This window comes from Neolamprologus multifasciatus, chromosome 2 (genome assembly GCF_963576455.1).
Source record: "Neolamprologus multifasciatus chromosome 2, fNeoMul1.2, whole genome shotgun sequence".
NCBI classification, from domain to species: Eukaryota; Metazoa; Chordata; class Actinopteri; order Cichliformes; family Cichlidae; genus Neolamprologus; species Neolamprologus multifasciatus.
In genome coordinates, this window is record NC_140440.1 from 32,783,639 (window position 1) to 32,803,648 (window position 20,010).

Below are 20,010 nucleotides of genomic sequence, written 5' to 3' on the forward strand. Positions count from 1 at the left end.
TTAAAACACGTTTACAAAATAGACTATTTGACGGTGGTCCTTCTGGTTCTGTCACTTCTATGCAGATGATATTCATTTATTCCAAACTTTCTGACCAGGTTTCCTGAAATGTCTGACTGATGCCTTCTTGTTGAACTCAAAATCCAATTCAAAGTCGATATAATCACACTAAGAACTTACCACTGGTAAGACATCTGCATACATAATGAGTCATTACAACACTAGATGGTGTGTAATGTAATTTTACCCCATTTTTTTCTCATCCTGGTGAGATTCTGGCTGAGTCTGGCGGCATGATCAGTGTTATAAGTGAAAAAGATGTTGTGGGATGATGTGAGTTATATATATTTACATCTTTTAGGGAAACAAGTATCCAGATCACCATATTGAAAGCTCAGTTTCTATCTAATGAGGGAATCCCAAGGCAAAATGCTAAAACAGTATTTTACATATGCTGTTTTATATGTAATAGATATAAAGAGATATAAAAGAGCTCAGATCAAATAGAGTCGTTTTTTGTTTTGTTTTTTGTTCTTTTTTAAATTGCATGAATGCAGATAAGTATTGGGTTGTTGAGTTTTCTATTTCAGCTAAATTAGTAATGAAACTGAAGCGAATGGAAAGCCAGCAATTAGTATTTGTGTTGTTGGGATAGCTGCTCTGGTAAAGTGTTGGCTTTTAGCCACACATTAAGCCAGGAGTCAGTTACTGTAGGGGGAATCCTAATCAACAGTGAAACAGCAGATAATGTGCTCTGGGCTGGGAATTGAGTGGTGCTGCTATATTATCGATATAGTCATATAGTTATTCTGCATTCATCAGTTTGTGCATAAATAAGTGTGGAAATACGTTTGTAATAAAACAACGGGGATTCCCAAAATTCATATATAGGCAGATTGCAGATGACATTTTAGACACTAATATTATTTTGTCATTTATTATAAATGTATATGCATTTTTAGATTCAACCAGTGCTTCAACCAGTGCATTCCTTTGATCCCAATAAGTGAATACCTTTTTGAGCCTCCCTGTGTATTGGATCATACATTACGACGTGTTTCGTACATTTAGGAGCAGAAGACACACCAAGAAAAAGGTAGTGTGAGAGAAATGAAAAGTGAGAAAAAAGAATGCACATGTGTGGGTGAGACAGAATGCGAAAATATATTCATCTATCAGTGTTAACGTGTGGGAGAGGAAGATCCAATTAATATGTAGTTTACTTTACTATCCTCTATTTTCCTCTTTGCTTCTCTCCTTTGTCAGAATTAATGAAGCTTGTTTTGCATTAGAATTCGACTAATATTATTAACAAGGAATAACTGAATCAACAAAAACATGCAGTTACCAACTCACTCCTTTTTAATATGGATACAACAATGCTTGCTGATATAGTTTCAGATCTGCAAGCATGTTTTTAGATGCTGAGCTAAGGTGTGTGCACATATCTCACAAGATGCCTTAGAAGTGGTGTTATTAATTTCCTGGTGGGTCAAATTTGAATTAGTGTGAGTCGCTATGGCTCCAGTTGAGTCTCGTCTAGACTGCTGTGTGTGAGCATACGTGTAAAATGGAGAGTTCAGGGCTCTTGGGGTGAAGATATTTATCAGGCGACTACTGGAGTTTATAGGCTAAAATACCTGACATTTAAATCTATACAATGGTCATACATTCTGTGAAGTCCTGCATGCTCATTTAAAAAGTGCCAAAAAATATAAAAGTTAAAGGACAGATCATCAGAAGAGTGGTTTGGAAAAGAAAAAGGTTATTTTTGAAGTCTCACTTACTATTTTAGTTTATGTTTAGAAATGCATTTTAACTCTTCAGAGGTCATTAAAAGGTTTTATTCTTTAAGATGTAACCAAAACATGTGTTTGTAGTAAAAAAAAATCTTTTCTCACTTTTCATGACAATCTACTGCCTGTGAGGTTTGTGTCAGCAGTCACAAATACAAGCTGTCAGCATGTGAGGCATTCAAGAGTCATCTGTAAATTGTAATTACAGAAAATATCCCGTGAACGCTCTTCAGAACTAGCACTGCACAGCAAAGAAAATTACAGACAGAAGGGTATCAAAGAAGTGTATTATGTCCTTGTACATGATGTATTTGTGTTTTAGTGCGCTCCTGTTTGATATGTGGTTGGCGCTCGCCTTTTCAGCTATTTAGCAAGCACAATGCCTTTGGTAAATAGCCACTGCTGTATGGTTTCACTCCATTGAGCTGTGTCATTAACTACTTTGTGCTGTGTGTATGTGCTTGTGCTTGTAAATTAAATGTGTACCCTGTGTGGGTGTGCCTGTTTGTGTTTAGTATTTGCAAGGGTCTTTTCCACTAGATTAAAAATCTCATTTATCCCCAAACAACTGAACACCACTGGCAGTATGTTCTTCTTCTTTAGCTAAAGTTAAAAAAACAACAACAACCTTTTAGTCCAGTTTCACTGGCAGTGAAAAAACAGTTTTAGTAAGATTCGCCTCCACTGCCCAGTCAGTCACTGTGAATTAATGCGTCTGCAAAGAACAACACTCAGTTCTGAATGCACTGGTATAATTGGTGTCATTTTTGTTTTGATATGGCAGCCGAATACGCACATAGCATTGATTTGGCTCGTCTTGTCTCATCGAAATCCAGCCAGTATATTTACAGAGAAGATCAGTCCCATTATGCTAGTATTTCTCCTCCAGCTGATTGGATCAGAAAAACATTACTGGGCTGCAATTACTCCCCTGAAGCAAACAATTTAAGAGTGCATCGTAACTGACAGTGTTTCTTGACATGATTGCATTGCTAATGGAATATTCATTTAACGGTTACCCATACCACTTTTGATTTGTTTAATTGTGTGTGTGTGTGTGTGTGTGTGTGTGTGCAGGTTCTCCAGATGGAGATTGTGGGTCTTTCCATGCATGTCAATGTATTTTACATTATGGAGATTTAAAATGACAAGGAAACATCCTTTAGCACATTATGTTTAACACTTCATCAGGTTTTAAATGTCTCCCTCCTACAGGCAGTTATTAGAGCGTGCTCAGGCAATACTACCGTGCCTTCAGCTGTTGTAAAACAGCAGTTCTCTGTATGTAAATGGAATAAGACATTTCTATGCAATATTATTTGACAATAAAAGCCTTTTGTTTATAAGACTACATTTGGATAAGCTTGTGACTGCTGAAATGAGAGCTGCACTTTCTTTTGATGCAACTCATTTGTCGTTTTCAAAATGCAAAATTTAATAAACCTGTAAACGCTGTGAAGTTTTAATAATGATAAAAAAATTCAATTACTAACTAAGAACTACTGGTCTGACATCTTTTTAATAACATAGAATATATGGGTAGCCAACCTGTGAACCACAAATCATACAATTCAATGTGTAATTAATGAACAGGGAAATATTTTTTTAAAATGTGTGAATAAAAAGGCTCTCTTTTCATGATAATAAATCGTGAAAAGATAACCTTTAATTCTCCATCTCTATTCTGCCTACCAGGCATGTCAAAGAGCATGCTAATACAAAGAGGGTCTATAAAGTTAAATAAAAGCATCCTTTTCAAAGCTTCTTTAGAAGGAATATATGAATAGACAAGGACTGATTTTTTTTTTTATTTCATTTGTATTAAATGTAAAAAATGTATTAAAAGTTCCAGGCTTCATTACTAGGAACAAGGTAATGTACTAGCACAGCAGGGGTAATTGTCCAGGTCATATCAAACACACGGGAGACTTACTTCATCTGATTTACTTCAGCCATTTCTGATATCTGTGAAACAGCTTTTCTGAACTTTTTCCAAGTAAGGTTGCCAGCTGTGAAGCATTAGGAAAATGACTTTTCATAGCTGCACATTGAAAAGGCCATGCAGCGCCATGGAATCGTTAAAGGTCTATTTAGCCAATCCACCATAGAGAAATGCTTTGAGAGAGATGACAAGGCTGCTTTCTATTTTTAAAGTGATTTCCCCCTGCTTCGTCTAGCAGGCGAGTCATGATTAAAGTGATGCAAGATTTTCTTCTTTTTTCACTGGGAGATTGGTTTTAGTGAACAATCAACATGCTATTGACTGAAGAAAATGCTGCTGGAGCGAACTCCAAAGAGTCTGAATGTTTCTGTCTATCACAGTCCTGTTAGAATAGAAATGGGGATCCCCTGCCATTTTGGCCCCTCTTTGCGTCAGTTTGAGCGAGGCTTCTGTCCAGAGATCGGTTCAGATACAGTTATAATGGCCAATAGCCTCTCCTCCATCCTGGCTCTAACTGTGCGTGTGTCTGTATCTGTCTGTTTATCAATAGACTCGGACTTATTCTTCTCCAGGAGGAGAGTAATGAGCCAAATCCATAATGGGCTCGTTATTAAAGGTAGAACAGAACTCTTGGCTTCAGAGTAGCTTGTTGTTCTGGTTCCAATTGCTGCTCGTGCAGAACTGAGATGACTGCTGCTCAGTCTTTCTACACTGGTCAGCCACAACATTAAAACCACCAGCATATTATGTACGTTGCCCCTTGTGCCCCTGCTAATGCATTGCCAGCTCAGGCTTGTTCTACTTCAACCCATGGATCATTGAGCTCTGTGTTCAAAGTAGTTTTTGTAGTTCGTTGAGTGACTGTCCTGCTGAAGGAGGCTGCTGCAATTGAGACATGCTGGTCTTTTCTCCTCCTTGAGGCCTCAAATGCTGATTTGTCAAAACTTCTGGTATCTCAAAATTATGCACAGGGTGACATTTTCATCTGTGTCCTGACACACTGGTCTTAAGTAGTGAGAGAGAGGTTTCCAACCTAAAAGATGCATGGGAAAGGACCCTTGGCATCACAAGGGGGCATATTTTAACTTAAAAACAAGCAAACATATTTTCTTATAGTAGGTTCCAATGAAATGCTAAGAAGGAATAATTATAACAAGTGGTAAAAAAAAAACAACAACAAATTGGAAAGAAAAAAATGGATAAACTGCAATAATCAGGAAGCAAACTCCAGTCTTTAGACTGAAAAACCTGTGACTTGCTCTGTAACCACCCCTCAAACCTCCCGATGTGGAGTTTCTAGCTCTTTTAAAAATAAAGCGTGATCTTTGGGTATCCAGTAAGAACACACTGAAGCCACTTACATAACTGCTTAAACTTATAGGCTACAGCTGCATGGACATGACTGAAGATCTTACACTCCAATTTTTATTTTTGAAAGCTAGATGATTGTGATAATATACAAAGCAAAAAAAAATCCTTTAATATGTTTTCATGCATTTGAATACAAGATTATTAGTAACTCTGGTAATTGGGTAGTTCGACGCTACATGGTAGAAAGACACACACTGTGGAGATCAGGGAAATATTTTACTGCTACTATTCATAACCATCATTATTACCATTACATTAATTATCATTTCATCAAAGCATTTATTCAATAGATCACACATACTTTTAGTTAAGATTATTACACACACCACTGAGAGCTTCTGTCTGGGAAAAGGTTAGAAGCGCCAACGGGCGGGGTGAGGATGAGTGCGTTGGAGGTCGACACACACACACACACACACACACACAGACAACAGTTAGGCTCATGTTTAGGCTAGGAGTTCGAATAACAGTTTGCAAATGCCTGTAGCTACAAAAGTATACCTATGAAAGGGACAGTATGCTCCAGGAGATAAGTGAGAGTCGGCATCTGGCCTCGAGACGGAGAGAAGGCTCTTTCCATATATGTCGAAAGTCGTCAATATTATTGTATGTGCTTTGTATGTGTTCTGACGCATGAGGGGGCATCATAAACCAAACCCTGATGGTATAAAACAACCGTTTGTGTATTATTGGGCGGAGATCGATGCTGTCGGTGGGCAGTGTTCATCCCCCCACGCGTGTGTTCATTAAAATCATTGTTTGACCGATGCTCTTCTGGACCATTATTGTTTTTGTGTTTTTGTGCTCACCCTCAATATCTGAACCCGCAACAACACATAGACACAAAGTCGGAAAAGCCCAGAATGGAGGCAAGGAGAGAGACTAGTGTGACCGTAAATTACATAAGATATGCAGAAAAGAGTCTGTCTCTTATTGCAATGGTAGTGGAAACATTGATCTATCAGTAGATTTTATACTCATGATGCTGAAGCATAACTGAGAACTCGGTCTGAGCTTACTGGATACATCTTATTAAGGTGATGTGTCATCATCTTTCTTTCGCTTTCACTCTGCTTCTTTCAGAGATTTTTGATGCATGGTCTGTGAAGGCTAAATCAGTGAGTGGGGTGATAAATGAGCTTGGTTCTCAGTTCCTGTAGCTAGGTGTAGATTTTATGTCTTGAGTGACTTCTGAGGCTTTGTGTGACAAAAGGCTCAGTGTGATGTGGTAGAGCTGTTTTAACAAGTTCAACAAATTCCCGTCTTTTGTGTGCTTTAACTGTCTTGTATATACGCTTCAAACCAAACCATCACACATGACATTCAGCCTTTTGAAGTCCTGTTCCTGCTCACAAAAGTGACACTGTTGAACTGTTGAAAAAAAAAAAGAAGATACACTGTTGCAGATGACTGTGTCTGGTAGTGACATGTTGTTTGTCATGCTCTCACACTGGGTTGCTGGCCTTGGAGACACGTCATCACTTTCACCTGTCATGTTTTTTTTGTTTTTTTTTAACTTGGATTAAGACGGAGTCTAAATCTTATCTGCGAGAGGCATCCTTATTTTTACTGGTTATTCTACATATGACTAAGGCTACGTTCACACTGCAGGTCTTGATGCTCAATTCCAATTTTTTGATCAAATCCGATTTTTTTCTCTGCTCGTTCACACTACAAATAAAATGCGACAGCAAACGCGCTCTAGTGTGAACGCTCAAAGCGGCCCGCATGCGCAAAAGAAGACGTCACACACAGCGCGCTCTGTTTAGACCCAGAGCAAACAGTATTGTTTGACAGATGGCCCTTAATATAAAGACTTCGGACTTCACGTTTCCCAATTTTTGCTTTAAGTTATTTTGTTGTTTACATAATAATGTAAATAACCTAATAATGATCCTTATTGCTGTTTTAGAGGAGCGCTGCTTCAAAGGATAGTTGCAGATTTCTGTTAGAATCTGCAGATTATACAGTACAAATAAAATGTTCACGTTTCTCCAACGTTGTCTTCCCAACAGTTTCACTGACATCTACACGGGATGGCCAGGAAGCGTTCGCGATGTCTTCTCCGGCGCTGATAATTGGCGTCTGTCTTGTGTCGGTGACGTAAAAGACGGATTTAATGCGACACGACCATCAAACAGCAGTCGCTTTCTGAAACATCGGATATGTATCGGATTCAGTACCACATACGAAAGTGACCCAGATCGGATTTGAAAATATCGGATTTGTGCCGTTCACACTGTCACACCATGATCGGATATGGGTCGCATAGGGTCAAAAAAATCGGATTTGATGCGCTTTCGCCTCCAGTGTGAACGTAGCTTAACTGTGCACATGCTGGTGTTTGCATGTACTTTATGTACTTCCATTTTCAAAGTGTCCAAAGAAGAAAACTCTAAAGCAGGAACAATCACCAGTGACTTGCCCTACTTGCCTTATGCACAGTCTTATGCAGTCCCTTGATCTTCTCGAGGGAAATTGTCTCCTAACAGATTAGACACTGTTTTCTGTGCTTACCATCCAAGCAGCTCCACAAACACTGCAAACATTCAGCTAAGCACATACCCCCACCACCACCAACACACACACACACACACACACACACACACACACATAGGCACTTGTCTCAGGGGAAATAAGCCTCAGCGATGCTGTTGTAGCAATAATGAGAAAAACCCGTACAAGTGCTAGATACTAAACCTAACTCAAAGAGCATATGAACTCTTGCACAGTATGGAGTCCAGAAGATGAACTTCAAAATTGCCACACCCAGTAGATCAGTGACAGAGAAAAAAGAAGTATTCAAAAAACCTTAAAAGATGCATGTGCAACTTCAAGTACACATAAAGCTCCCTAACTCAGAAAGATAATGATCTTCTCATACATATTTAACAGCTAGGACCAAATAAGAATATAGTATTCAATCTGCCTGTATGTTTTATTAATACTCTTTTATATCTGTCATATCACTGTTATCTATGCTACATTCTTCACTACAGGAAGATTTTAGAAGATTATCATGGCACATTAAAGCAGACGCTTGAAAGTTGCAGCACATGTAGCATTATTAGGTTTCACTATCAAGTAATTAACTATTTATTTCATCTGCTTCCATTTATAGATATAGTTTAAATTAACGTTAGATCTCGTAAACTACTGTCCAACTACCTGTATATCTGATTGTCCTCATCCCCTGACAGGAACACTTTACACCGGAGTGCAAATTCAAGGAGTCAGTGTTCGAGAACTATTATGTGACATACTCCTCCATGATATACCGGCAGCAGCAGTCGGGCAGGGGCTGGTACCTCGGTCTGAACAAGGAAGGAGAAATCATGAAGGGGAATCATGTCAAGAAGAACAAGCCAGCAGCCCACTTTCTTCCCAAACCTCTAAAAGGTAGGCCTTTCCAGAGCTTTTACTTTTTACTTTTCAATACTAAGGTTCAGAATATATCTGTTATATGATAGGAACTAGTTTGTGGAATGTATTATCCATACCTGCTTGCATTAATGTTCTAATTGCTTATATTAAAAAATGTAAGAGGTAACAGTAGCTATTATTACTGTAGTCTTCCCTGGAAATGAAAAATACTGGCATATAATCAAGTATGTACACAACACTACTTTGCAAAATGGTTGCTTTTCACAAAGGTATCAGTTTTCCCATTCAATTAGCCAATTTTCATTTTATTTATATTTTAGACCTTTTTGTAGATATTATTGGCTAAAAACTAAGTGCATTGTTTTCTATATGGCTCCTTTACATTAAGCATTTTCTTCAGAGAATTTTACATGAACCTATTCAATTGCTTCCTCAAGCTGGTCACACTCCATTGCAGGCACAATGCGGAGCGAGGCTGACACTTTTCACTAGCAGTCCCCATGCAGGACTGTAAATTCACTGAGAACCCCACCCATAAAGAATATGTATGTGGTAATGTGGCCGTGAGCAACAGAGGAAACAGGCCACAGTCCTTTCATCTTTGACAAGACATAGATTTACCTGTCAGAAAGAAGAGAGAGGGATAGACAAAGAAAAAGAGAGACTCTTTTCTTTTTAGTGAGACAAAAGAAAAACACCCTGGTCTTCATTTTTTGTCTCAGTAAGAAATCAAAGGCTTGCAGTGCAAAATACTCAAAACAATGCAGAAAAGAGGGAAGTTTCTTTATATTGTTGACTGTTAAGTGCAGTTTAGATCCTGTCATCTGGTTCTGTATTTTTGAGCTTTAAAATAATGATCTGAATTTAGATATAAAAATTTACTTTTAAGGATGTGCCAAAACTATGACACGAGTCTCGAGTATGAGGGAGTCTCGCTGAATGTTTACAGCTCTTGTTGTGAAGTGTCACTGACGCAGTTGTGAATTTTTAAAACAAAATTGCAGTCATTTGAGAAATTGCTATGACAGCTTAACATTCATTTTACCAACATAACTCATAAAACTGTCATAAACATGGCAGCATGTCAAACTTACGTTAATACGTTAGCATTATATTGCATTAAATGTGGTACGTGGTTGGTTTTACACTGGCTGTTTTGGAAAAAAATTATGTTGTGACGCATATTTCTTCTTCCTGTACAGTTGAAGAACTTAGATTGAATATTAAATCAATGGTAGTCTTTTTTCCTATTAAGAGGCATTTCAATTTTTGTAACATACTTCAAAAGCCAGATATTCCCCACATATTGTATTTCACACTAGTCTCTGCAATGCAGTGGCTGGACCAACCTTTTTTTGGGTGGGTGTCTGAAGTGTGATGGTAGTACTGATGATGATAATTGCAGCTTGAACTTGGTTCAGATTGGTTCCGAACCACCTCCTCAAAATGGGGAAATTGTTCATATTCATACATAGTTTGTAGAACTGGAGAAGAGATAGGTTGTTGTGCTTAGTCTTGAACTCATCTTTGCTTTGCAGCTCAAATTCCATGTTTGAGATTGTGGCACATCAGATGGTTGCACATGAAGCACAGTTATTGGCATATTCTGATGTAATAGCAGGTCTTTGTTCCTGTAAAGTAGAAATTTTCACAGTTCCGTTTATTTTCACTTCAGCCGAGTACACATTTGAAAGCAAAAGACCAAGAAGCTGGTTGGAATGTTGAAGCTTGACTTTGACTGAAAATTTCATTTTTCTGTGTTTTCAGCCAAATTGGGATTCTGCTTTGACATTTTTCATTTTTATTTTTTATTTTTGTAGACAACCTGACACTTTACAAAAATGGTTTTGTCCAGTAATAATAGCTAGCAACAGCAACAAGACAAAATGTTTCTAATTGTCCTTTTTCACCTGCTAAACATTGTCTCTGTCAGAATACAGTCGTGTGAAAGTTTGTTTGGCTCTTAAACTCTGCTTAATTATCCAAGTGCATGTCCTTGGAACGTACTTTCGCTGGCCGTATTCTTCACTTCGAACAATTTGATTGTCACACAATGTAAACTTTGCAAATAACTGACAAAAGTGACTGAATGAGGAAGATTTTTACAAGGACTCAGCTGTTATGCACACCTCTTAAAGTCAAAGATATTGTCAATATAAGTGTGCATTTGCTTGCTTTGAGGAAGTTGTTATTGTTATTATGCAATCATAGACAGCATAAAGTTGGCCATCACTCGGGTGCTGGTGTACCTTACTGGGTTGAGCAGGTGACCTATAAGTTCTAGGGCTATTGCAGATGCCTGGGGTCAAATCTGCCACTCACCCACGTTAAATCCCCCCCTAAAATGTTACGTTTGTAATGGCAATAAAGAACCAAATCATAAAACATCCCATATTCCTGGCCACATCCCTCTTCTTAACACAAAAGAATACCTTAGTAGTATATGAGGAATTTTGTTCAGTATTTCAGCTGCAGTAGAGTGCTTTATATTCCAGTTTAGAGTTAATTTTTTCATTTCTTCTATTTGCTGAATCGATGGTCCCCCTTCTTGTGTCTTTAGGGAAGCTTCCCCAGCCAGCATCTTATTAAGAACCCATATTTGCCCTCTGAGATCACGATAATAGCTTTTCACCTTCATTTAACAGGCCATCCAGAGGGTCTCAAACACACTGAAGAGAAATAGCTGCTGAATGACTGGCTTGCTTTATGCTGACAGACAAATACAGAGAAAGAGAAGAATTGAATAACGAGGATAGATCGAGGCTATGTGACACAGTAATTGTAACTGATACCGAAAACTATCGACTGCGGCTGCATTTTAACTTGGAGAGGAAATATAGTTTTTTTTTTCTTTTGTTCAATAGCAAATATAACAGGAGACACTATTGTAATACTCCTTCTTGTGTACAAACTTTAAAGGATCCTGTAGTGCACAATATTTATTAAATCTTCATTTGAATTTCAGATGTAGCGAGTTGATTGGAAATGACTTTGCACTGGAGAATCATTCCCTCTGAAATCATTCAGAGGGAGAAGCGTTACAGGGCACCAATTAAGAATCTGTCTCAACACTGGCGATGACATCTCTTTCAGACATTACTCACTGCTCTTCTGGTTGCACTCTGTGAGCCTCAGCCTACAGCCTCTCGTACTGTGTTCCTCTGGATGTAGCGAGTTTAGCTCGTGTCATTTCAAGTCCAAGTGGAAAAACCTCTTAAAACTCTCCCAAAACCTCCTGATACATGAAGCAAACACCTGCTTTTATGTGGAGTATTTGGAGAAATGTGAAAAATGACAATATGGTTAGTTCTGGGTTTAAATACATAAAATAGCAGAGGTGTTGAGGATAGCAATGATCTAGTACCGTAATGTCGAGGTCAGTCACTTATCACTGTAATAACAGAATAGCCGGCTGTTACAAACAAGACTGGAACCAATCAGCAGTTTCCCAACCGAATCCTCTCAATGATTTATGTTTTTATACAAGGATGGGCACTGGATTGCCGCTGACACAAAAAATGCTGGACTAAGTAAAGTGTCTGAAGGATTGGGTTTGCTGTTTCAGCCACAAACTCCCTGAGGAATGAACATCAAATAGCATGCTAGGCAGAAGGATGTTGACAACATCCTGAAACCAAAGACTACGAACCTCAGATTACTGATATTTCTCCTGAAAAAGATGCTGTTAAATGCAGACTGGACCAGTGCTGCACACACAGCAAAGCTGAAGCACTAGCAACTCTTGAATTTATAATGTCATGCTGTGAATATAAGATTTTTCTTTTTACTTCAGCACCAACAGGGTCTACTTGATTCAGCAGTTTGGAGGGAACTATAACGCGGTGCCAAAAAGTACTTGGACAGATAAGCTGAGAGCAATCTTCCATAACGTCACAAAATATTAGATGAACGGGTTTTTAATGCATAGAAAAGACTAAGACAAATAAATACATTATTTTGTCATTTAAACAATAATATAGCAGGTAGTTTTATGTGTGTGCAGAAGGATGGTCTCTTAGCGATACTTGAGCTAATTTTGAACCATTAATCAACTGGCTCAGGTTTTTAAAATGTAAATCTCTTTATTTATCAAATTTTAATGTTTATGTGCTAAAATAGTGCAAAAACAATTGTCAAGCATGGCAAGAACAACTGCGGTGAGATCACAGAAAACAAACAGCACGGCAACAATAACATGTTATACATAGATATTATCTGTTTTTTCCTGGGTACATGATGATATTTATGTTTGAAAGTAATGAAAAAAGACAAGTTTTGTATTTCTGGTGAGAGAAGTAATTATAGCTTATGATCTGATTAATAAGCTGACTAAACAATTAAACTTTGCTATCCTCCCTAGCTGCCACCTATTACTGCCTGAGACAGTAATTCAGCTGTGGTAGCTCTCCCTTTTTAGGCTAATTGCCGTAATGGATGATGTAATCCAGCATGGTGACAAGTGAGACAGATAACATCTCATGAAATTAGTATGTTCGGCAGTATTTTGATCTGGAAATGTAATGGTTACTGTTAAAAGATTTTGAACTGTGATAATTGCTTATGTTTAGTTTTATTTGAATTTCCAGTAATGCCTGTACATAGCGTGTCAGCATTTCTTTAACTGGAACAAAGTGACCACATGAGGAAGTTGCTCAAGTTTAGACAACACCCACATGTACTGTTTTAACCCATTACAAGATCGTTAATCAACTTGTTCCTCTTTGTCTTGCAAGGCTGCATCCTGTGCAGCCTCGTATGCAATCACCAGATAAGAAGTTGTTTTTTCCTTAACTTGTACTCCACCCATGAGTGTTATGCAAGATAAGACAGTATATAATAAGGTTTGAGCAGATGCTCGGCGCGCATTCCTGCACGACTCTGTAGCTGACAGATCGTGCTCAGGAATCGCCCATGTACATGAATTAACTCTGGGCCCGTGATTCTTTGCTTCCTGTGGTTTTTCTCCTAACAGTTCCAACTGGTTAAACAGGCATTTAACCAGTGGACAAAACGCTGCCTCTTTCACTAATATTGTTAAAACATGTCAGTTTGCCTGATTTGCATTTTTCTTGTGTTTTCACAGTTGCAATGTACAGAGAGCCATCTCTCCACGACTTGACAGAGTTCTCCCGCTCTGGCAGTGGCACACCCACCAAGAGTCGGAGTGCCTCGGCAGTCCTCAACGGAGGGAAAGCTGTGAGCCAGAACGAATCAACGTAGCCTGGTAGCCCAACCCAGGCCTGGGGCCGAACCGTGAAACCTTACCTCTAGCAGAGCATGAATCCAAGCAGACTTGTTTCTCCGATCAGCGGTTCAGGACTAGCTAGGACAACAAATCACACATAAACAACCAGACACCGTCAATCAAAAGCACCTGTCATCCTGGTCAGTCATCATCAAAACAGTATCAACAGTAAGAAACTTAACAGCACATAGATCATTCTGGACTTAAGGAACTGATTAAAACATTATTTTTTGGGCTTGAGGTTTATTGACGACCTTAGACACTCTATTTTTGTGATGATTGCATACCAGTTAGCTCATTTTTATCTTATTTTGGTAATTACTTTACTGTGCACAGTAAGTTTTCTTCATGCAGACACCAAGCCCGCGTGCATCTGTTAGACAGGGACGGGAAGTTAGACATGCAGGTGTTCAGGGCAGTCAGTAATGGTGCTGGTCTACAAGGTTGCAGTGGTACCGTACAAGCCCTGATCTCTGTCTCATCCATGCTTCTGTGAATACAAAGCCTATAAACTCCCTGGTATGGTACAGCCTAGTGCTACTGAGACTGTGGCCAGCCAGATGGTAGCTCTCCTGCGTCCTAGTGCACACGCTCAGAGACTGAGCTCTCTAGCATGGGAAAATGAAGCCTATGTACAACTGACCTGAGATATAAGGGGCAGTGTGGCTCTCTTGCAGTTTTACCTTTTCCTTTTATTTTATTTTTTTAAAGTTTGGAGATGCCACAGCTGCACCTTAGTTTTTGCTAATTTTCTGAATTAGCTGTGAGATTTTGTTTAAGAACTGATTATGTTCCTTCTTGTTCTCTTCCCTTGCCATCGTTAAGCATTTGCATCTTTGTTCATTAATGAAAAAACGGTTCCAGCAAACCAAAGACAGAAAAAGAGTGTCCCTTTAAGCCGCTGAAAGCCAAGTCAGTATAAAAGCAAAGCTGGATCTTTTTGTTTTTTTATTGTACATTTTTGATGAGAGAAAGCAAAGGTTTGTGAAAAAGAAAAAAAGAAAGGCAAAGGAAGTGATTTTAACCACTTTGGAGTTGGCAGCGTGCTTGACGTGCTTTTTGATGATACACTCGATGACTGAGGTATGAAACGACTATCCTGTGTCCCCATTCCCTTCTGTTACCACAGTGTCACAATGTCTCTAGCTCTTGTCCTCGTAATCGGTTCCTCCCTTTGTGCTTGTGTCATACTTCGAAACCCCCAACCATCCTTTTTTGTCGACTTCTATTGACTGATACGCTTCACCATAGGATGGTGAATGACCCTTCCCAGGATGCTTGTTATGTGTTTGAGTAACTTATTGTGGTGACAATATTTTCTATATTAAAAAAAAAAAATACTGTGGACTTTTAGGTGGCTTAACATTTTATAGGACACGTCATATTTGTAAAAGTGAAGAAAAAAAAAAGATAAAGTCATACAAAAATGAACATCTTCCCTTTCTTGCACTGGGCATGTACAAACACATATGTACAAAAAGGACCCTTTTGTGGGCTATGTACGCTTCCCTTCAGCTGCATAACTTCCTTCTGGTACATGCTTCTGGGAGACTTTCTTCTCTTGGTTTCCTCTGGAGGTGGTCTTTATTAGGTGAACCTATCTGTTGCATGGGAGAAGGCAGGGAAATTCTGGTCTAGAGCTGCATGATGTAGGCTATGTGTATTAACCCATGTTGGATCATGTGTTCCCAACTACCAGACAGATACTCTGATAAAACAACATATACAGATGGACATCGTGGCTGTCTGATAACTTCCAGTTGTTTATTATTTGTTGTATACACAAAAATGCACTGAATAAAATATTTATATTAAGATATACTTTTAAAATGTGTCAGTCCTCTTCTTTGTTCAGTCGTTTACTTCATTTGTTACACTCATTAGCTATTGCAGTCATACAGAACTAGGGATGGGTATCGTTTAGGTTTTATCTGATACCGGTGCCAAACCGGTACTTTTGAAACGGTGCCGGTGCTTAAACGGTGCTCAAACCGGTGTTAAAAAATGGAGAAAACAAAATATGGTCCAAAAACCTCTCATGTTCAGCTGTTTTTTTGTAAAAAGATAACAATGTTAGCCTTTTCTGCAGCTATGGGGCAAATATGGTATCACTCTTGGCTGGAAGCAGTGCTTAAACAATGGAAAAAAACACAAACTTTGTCCAAAAACCTCTCATGTTTAGCTGTTTTCCACTTTTTCTTTGGTCATTTTAGCCTTTTTGGCCAGGGTGAAGGGAGTATCTGCCATCAATCAAGAAGACAGCCGCATGTAGCTATGATGATGTTTGCTAGTTCACCTTACATGCATTAATGTAATAACATGGTTAGCCTACTCAACGTAAATTACACATGAACAACATGAAGCGACTCACGCAGAGAAGAACGGCTGCTGCTGCCATCATCATCCTCATCATTTCTGCTACACTGGCAGGGCTAGGGGCCAGGACTCTACTCTTCGGGTTCTTGGGGGATGTTGCTAACTCCGGGTCCGATAACAGGCACCACACCTGCAGTAGATGTGCTCGGTGTGAGGTCTCGCAGCAAGCTATCAAATACGGTGCATTTCTCGGCTTTAAAAAAAAACGCTATGCGTCGCCAGGTGTTTCATCAGATTTGAGGTGTTACCTCCTTTGACAGTATCACAGTATCAGCTTAAAGCACTTGTTGCAGGCTGCTTAGTTTGCATCTTTTGCTGTGAAGTACAGCCAGACTTTTGACCGCTTTGCCTTGGGCATTTTTAATCTGTAGCTCTGCTCTAAAAGAACGTACGTACCTGGACCCGCCTACTATCCTCGGAAACGTAAAATGATTGGCTAGAATCTAAAGTCATCACAGCTCAGGAAAAAAAAGCACCGAAATAAAGCATCGAAATGTGCGCTGTGTTTCGGTCTGGTTACTACCGTTTATGTCAGAACCGATACCGGTACCCATCCCTATACAGAACACTAGATTGTTACAATTAAACAATAAATCTGTGTTTTATTGTACCCAGAAATACATTCACCCCTGAGAAACTCTTGAACATAAACTAATTCCTGGCCTCTTTCTTGTCTGTGAACATCAATGTGTCATACCTAGGTGGAAAAAGCCTTTAAATGCCTCTGAGTGTTACACAGGCCTAAAGGGCTTATTCTATCAAAATAAAAATCAATATCTTTTCAACGTGGTTATTTGGAAATTGCTTCACAGCTGTAACCTTTCCTGTTGCCTGAATAAGTGCTGGTTTAACTGAGTAAAATTATTAGGTAAGTAATACTGCGTTTGCCTTTTTCCAAGGAGCTAAATATGAGTTGGTCATAGTAAAAATGATTCAAAAAGTCTTTACTTAATATTAATAACAATAAAATATCCATCTATCCATTCTCTTCCACTTATCCTTGACAGGGTCGCAGGGTTGCTGGGATAATCACCTAAGGAAGTTAAGAAAACTAAGTAAGAATACTCCAAACACATTACGGTGTGTTAACCTACCAAGTTTATTTGTAATATGATAAAACCTCTCAATATGAGAAAAGGCATCTTGCTTAACATGGGGTCACATTCCTCTGATTGCAATGTCGCATGTCAAGATTTAAAAAATGAACTTAAAGAAATTCATACTCTGGGATAAAGTTTAAGTTCTGTAATTGACAACACTCCAGGAGCAAACAAGACTTTTTCTGGTTATCACAGCCCATTGTTCATCTTCAGAATAAGCTCTCTCGTCATCCTTGGAGCGTGAGTGTTAAAACAGGCATCAATCTGGTCTTCGGAGACTACCTCATTACGCCCATTGCCATCAGAGACAGGAGGACTAATAGGCTTCTGTAATATGGGCCCTGAAATGAGCGACTTCATCGTTCATGTAGTTTGACATCCCCCTACTCCCTTCATTTCCTTTGCCCATCTCTAGACTCCATTCATTAGTATAGGACAGTCCAATTCATTAACGGAGGCTTCCGGCTTTGTTCAGAGATGTTGATCTGAAAAGAAGCCACTTCCTCTCTTTCTCTCCTTCGCAGACCAGTTACTCTTATTTTCACTTGGATAGACTGATAAGTCTGCATGGAGCCCCCCCCCCCCCCCCCCCCCCCAAAAAAAACAGAGCAATGCATGTGTCTAATTCAAACACAGCCACACATATAGACTTCAAGCAAAGCCATTGCCACTTCAGAGTATAATCATTTGAGATTGTGAGTGAGATCAGGCAGAAATATTCTGTCACGAATCAGCCAGAGCTGACGGAGCTGTGATATATGTGATCATCATGTACCTGTGAATGCTATAACTCATTACCCTTTATCACTTCCACCGCAGGCTGACTGGCTTCCTTTTTCTCACCCAGTCTCTCGTTTCTGTTGGTCTTTGTCATTTCTGTCACTATTGTGCTGTCGCTCAGTTTTAATTCTCAGGCAAACATTAGTTACCCAAACACAAATTAAATGAATGTCACTATAATGTGCTTCATAAAAACCTAATGGCAGGGCCACAGTTGTTCTTTTAATGCTATTTCTTATTAATGTGCATATTACTGGTTACTACTCATTAGTACTTCAAAATAGCCATGAAAACCCTACAAAACATATAGAAGATATGCATTGATCTTAAGATTTACCAGTTTTATCCACTGCGATTAGACTTTCCTTTGTAACCAAGGTTACTAAAGAATACGTGTGTGGCGTAAGAAGCCAACACATGAAATTACTCTTATTATCAAAGTTCTGTTTTTTCTCCTTACATTCTGCAAACGGTGTTACTTACAGCAAAATGAGTTAAGTGCAGCACAGACAACTGAATTTAATTGACTCGCTGGTGGAGAAACCTCCCACGAGGGACAGCTGCAGCTCCTCGTTCTCCGTTTGTCATTTTGCTGTGGACAATTTAAATAAAATAAATAAATAAACACATTTTTATTTATATAGCACCTTTCAAAACAGAATCACAAAGTGCTGCACATAAGATTACAAGTCATAAAAAGATTTAAAAAGAGAAAATAAAACAGGCATAAAATGAGCCAAAATCAGTTTTAAAAAGGTTTTGAGTTGTTTTTTAAAAACAGCTACTGAGTCCACAGTTCTTAATGCTTGGGGGAGAGAGCTCCACAATCTCAGGGCCACAGTGGCAAAAGCTCTGTCACCCTCAGTCCTCCTCTTAGTATTTTTTATAGCAAGTAAGCCCTGATCAGATGACCTCAAAGACCTGCTAGGGACATCGGGCCGTAGCAGATCAAAGATGTAGGCTGGTGCCAGCCCGTGCACAGCTCTGTAGGTCAAGACCAGGATCTTAAAATCGACTCTAAATTTAACAGGAAGCCAGTGTAACTGAGATAATAACGGTGTCACATGTGAGTACTTGGAGGATTTTGTCAAAAGCCTAGCTGCAGCGTTTTGCACAACCTGCAGACGATCCAGATTTCGACGATCGTTTCTGAGTAAACAATTCTTATTTGCAGATGAAATGGGCAAATGGAAGTTATGCTTTGTTATGAAGTGGTCTATTTTCACGCTAACCTTTATTTATTTATTTCTTTTTTAACAAGTTGAAATTCCTGAGCAGACTAAACCAAAACAAAGTAAGAAGCAAACTGCAGATAACACACTTGAATAATGCTAAGCTATATAGCTCCAAACCCTGGCGATATTAAGGACGAAAGAGGCTGGAGTGGGGGAAAAAAAAGTAACAGATAAATAAATACATCTGCTAGCATGAGGAAAGAAAATTGTGCATAAGACCTTCTGAGGAAAAACAGCAGAAATGATTGACACTTGGGTTTAGTCATTGTAAAAACACTATATAGTCCTGGCATGTATGCCTGAGCTTGAAAAGCAAAACAAAACCCAAAAAAGTGTTTATCAGGTGGCAACAGTTAGAAACATAAGCTGACTAACTTTCTGCAGGCCTTCAGCTCATACAAGGAAAAAGCGTCAGGTCGAGGAATTAAATCGAATGGAACGCATTGCTGCTAACCCTCAATGTGCCAAACCTGCCAGGCCCTCAGCACCTCAGTGCCCTTTGAGAGCAGAGAATCCAAATAGAGTTGGCTGCTATTTTGTCCCTCTAAAAACCTCTCTTCCATCATCCTCCCCATAGGCGCAGGAAAAGCAACAACTTCATTCTCAACATTTTACCCTCAGCAGAAAGTGTCTCACACCTCGGCTTATCAGTGCTACCACCGTATCAGAGCACCAGGGATAGAAAAGACAAAAAAGACACACAACCCACAGAATGTACGCTGAGAACACCCACTACAAATAGCACCAGACACCACCATTAAAGGTACAGTGTTGGTATTGT

The 20,010-nt window shown here is 39.1% G+C and overlaps 1 protein-coding gene and 1 long non-coding RNA gene across 5 annotated transcripts in view; one reads left to right on the forward strand and one right to left on the reverse strand.

Annotated features, from left to right (window-relative positions):
• The window catches only part of LOC146524889 (uncharacterized), a 275,208-nt gene extending 266,897 nt beyond the window's left edge, over positions 1-8,311 (reverse strand). The window contains exon 1 of the long non-coding RNA XR_014875704.1: positions 248-8,311. This is a non-coding gene — a long non-coding RNA (uncharacterized LOC146524889). The remainder of the gene's footprint in view (positions 1-247) is intronic.
• Positions 1-17,796, forward strand: part of fgf13a (fibroblast growth factor 13a) — a 104,223-nt gene extending 86,427 nt beyond the window's left edge. For all 4 annotated transcript variants that reach the window (XM_085170311.1, XM_085170292.1, XM_085170319.1 and 1 more), the window contains 2 exons: positions 8,310-8,508; positions 13,577-17,796. In XM_085170311.1, coding sequence (XP_085026437.1) covers positions 8,310-8,508; positions 13,577-13,713 — 336 coding nt within the window. In that variant the 3' untranslated portion in view covers positions 13,714-17,796. The remainder of the gene's footprint in view (positions 1-8,309; positions 8,509-13,576) is intronic.
• The last annotated feature ends 2,214 nt before the right edge of the window (positions 17,797-20,010 follow it).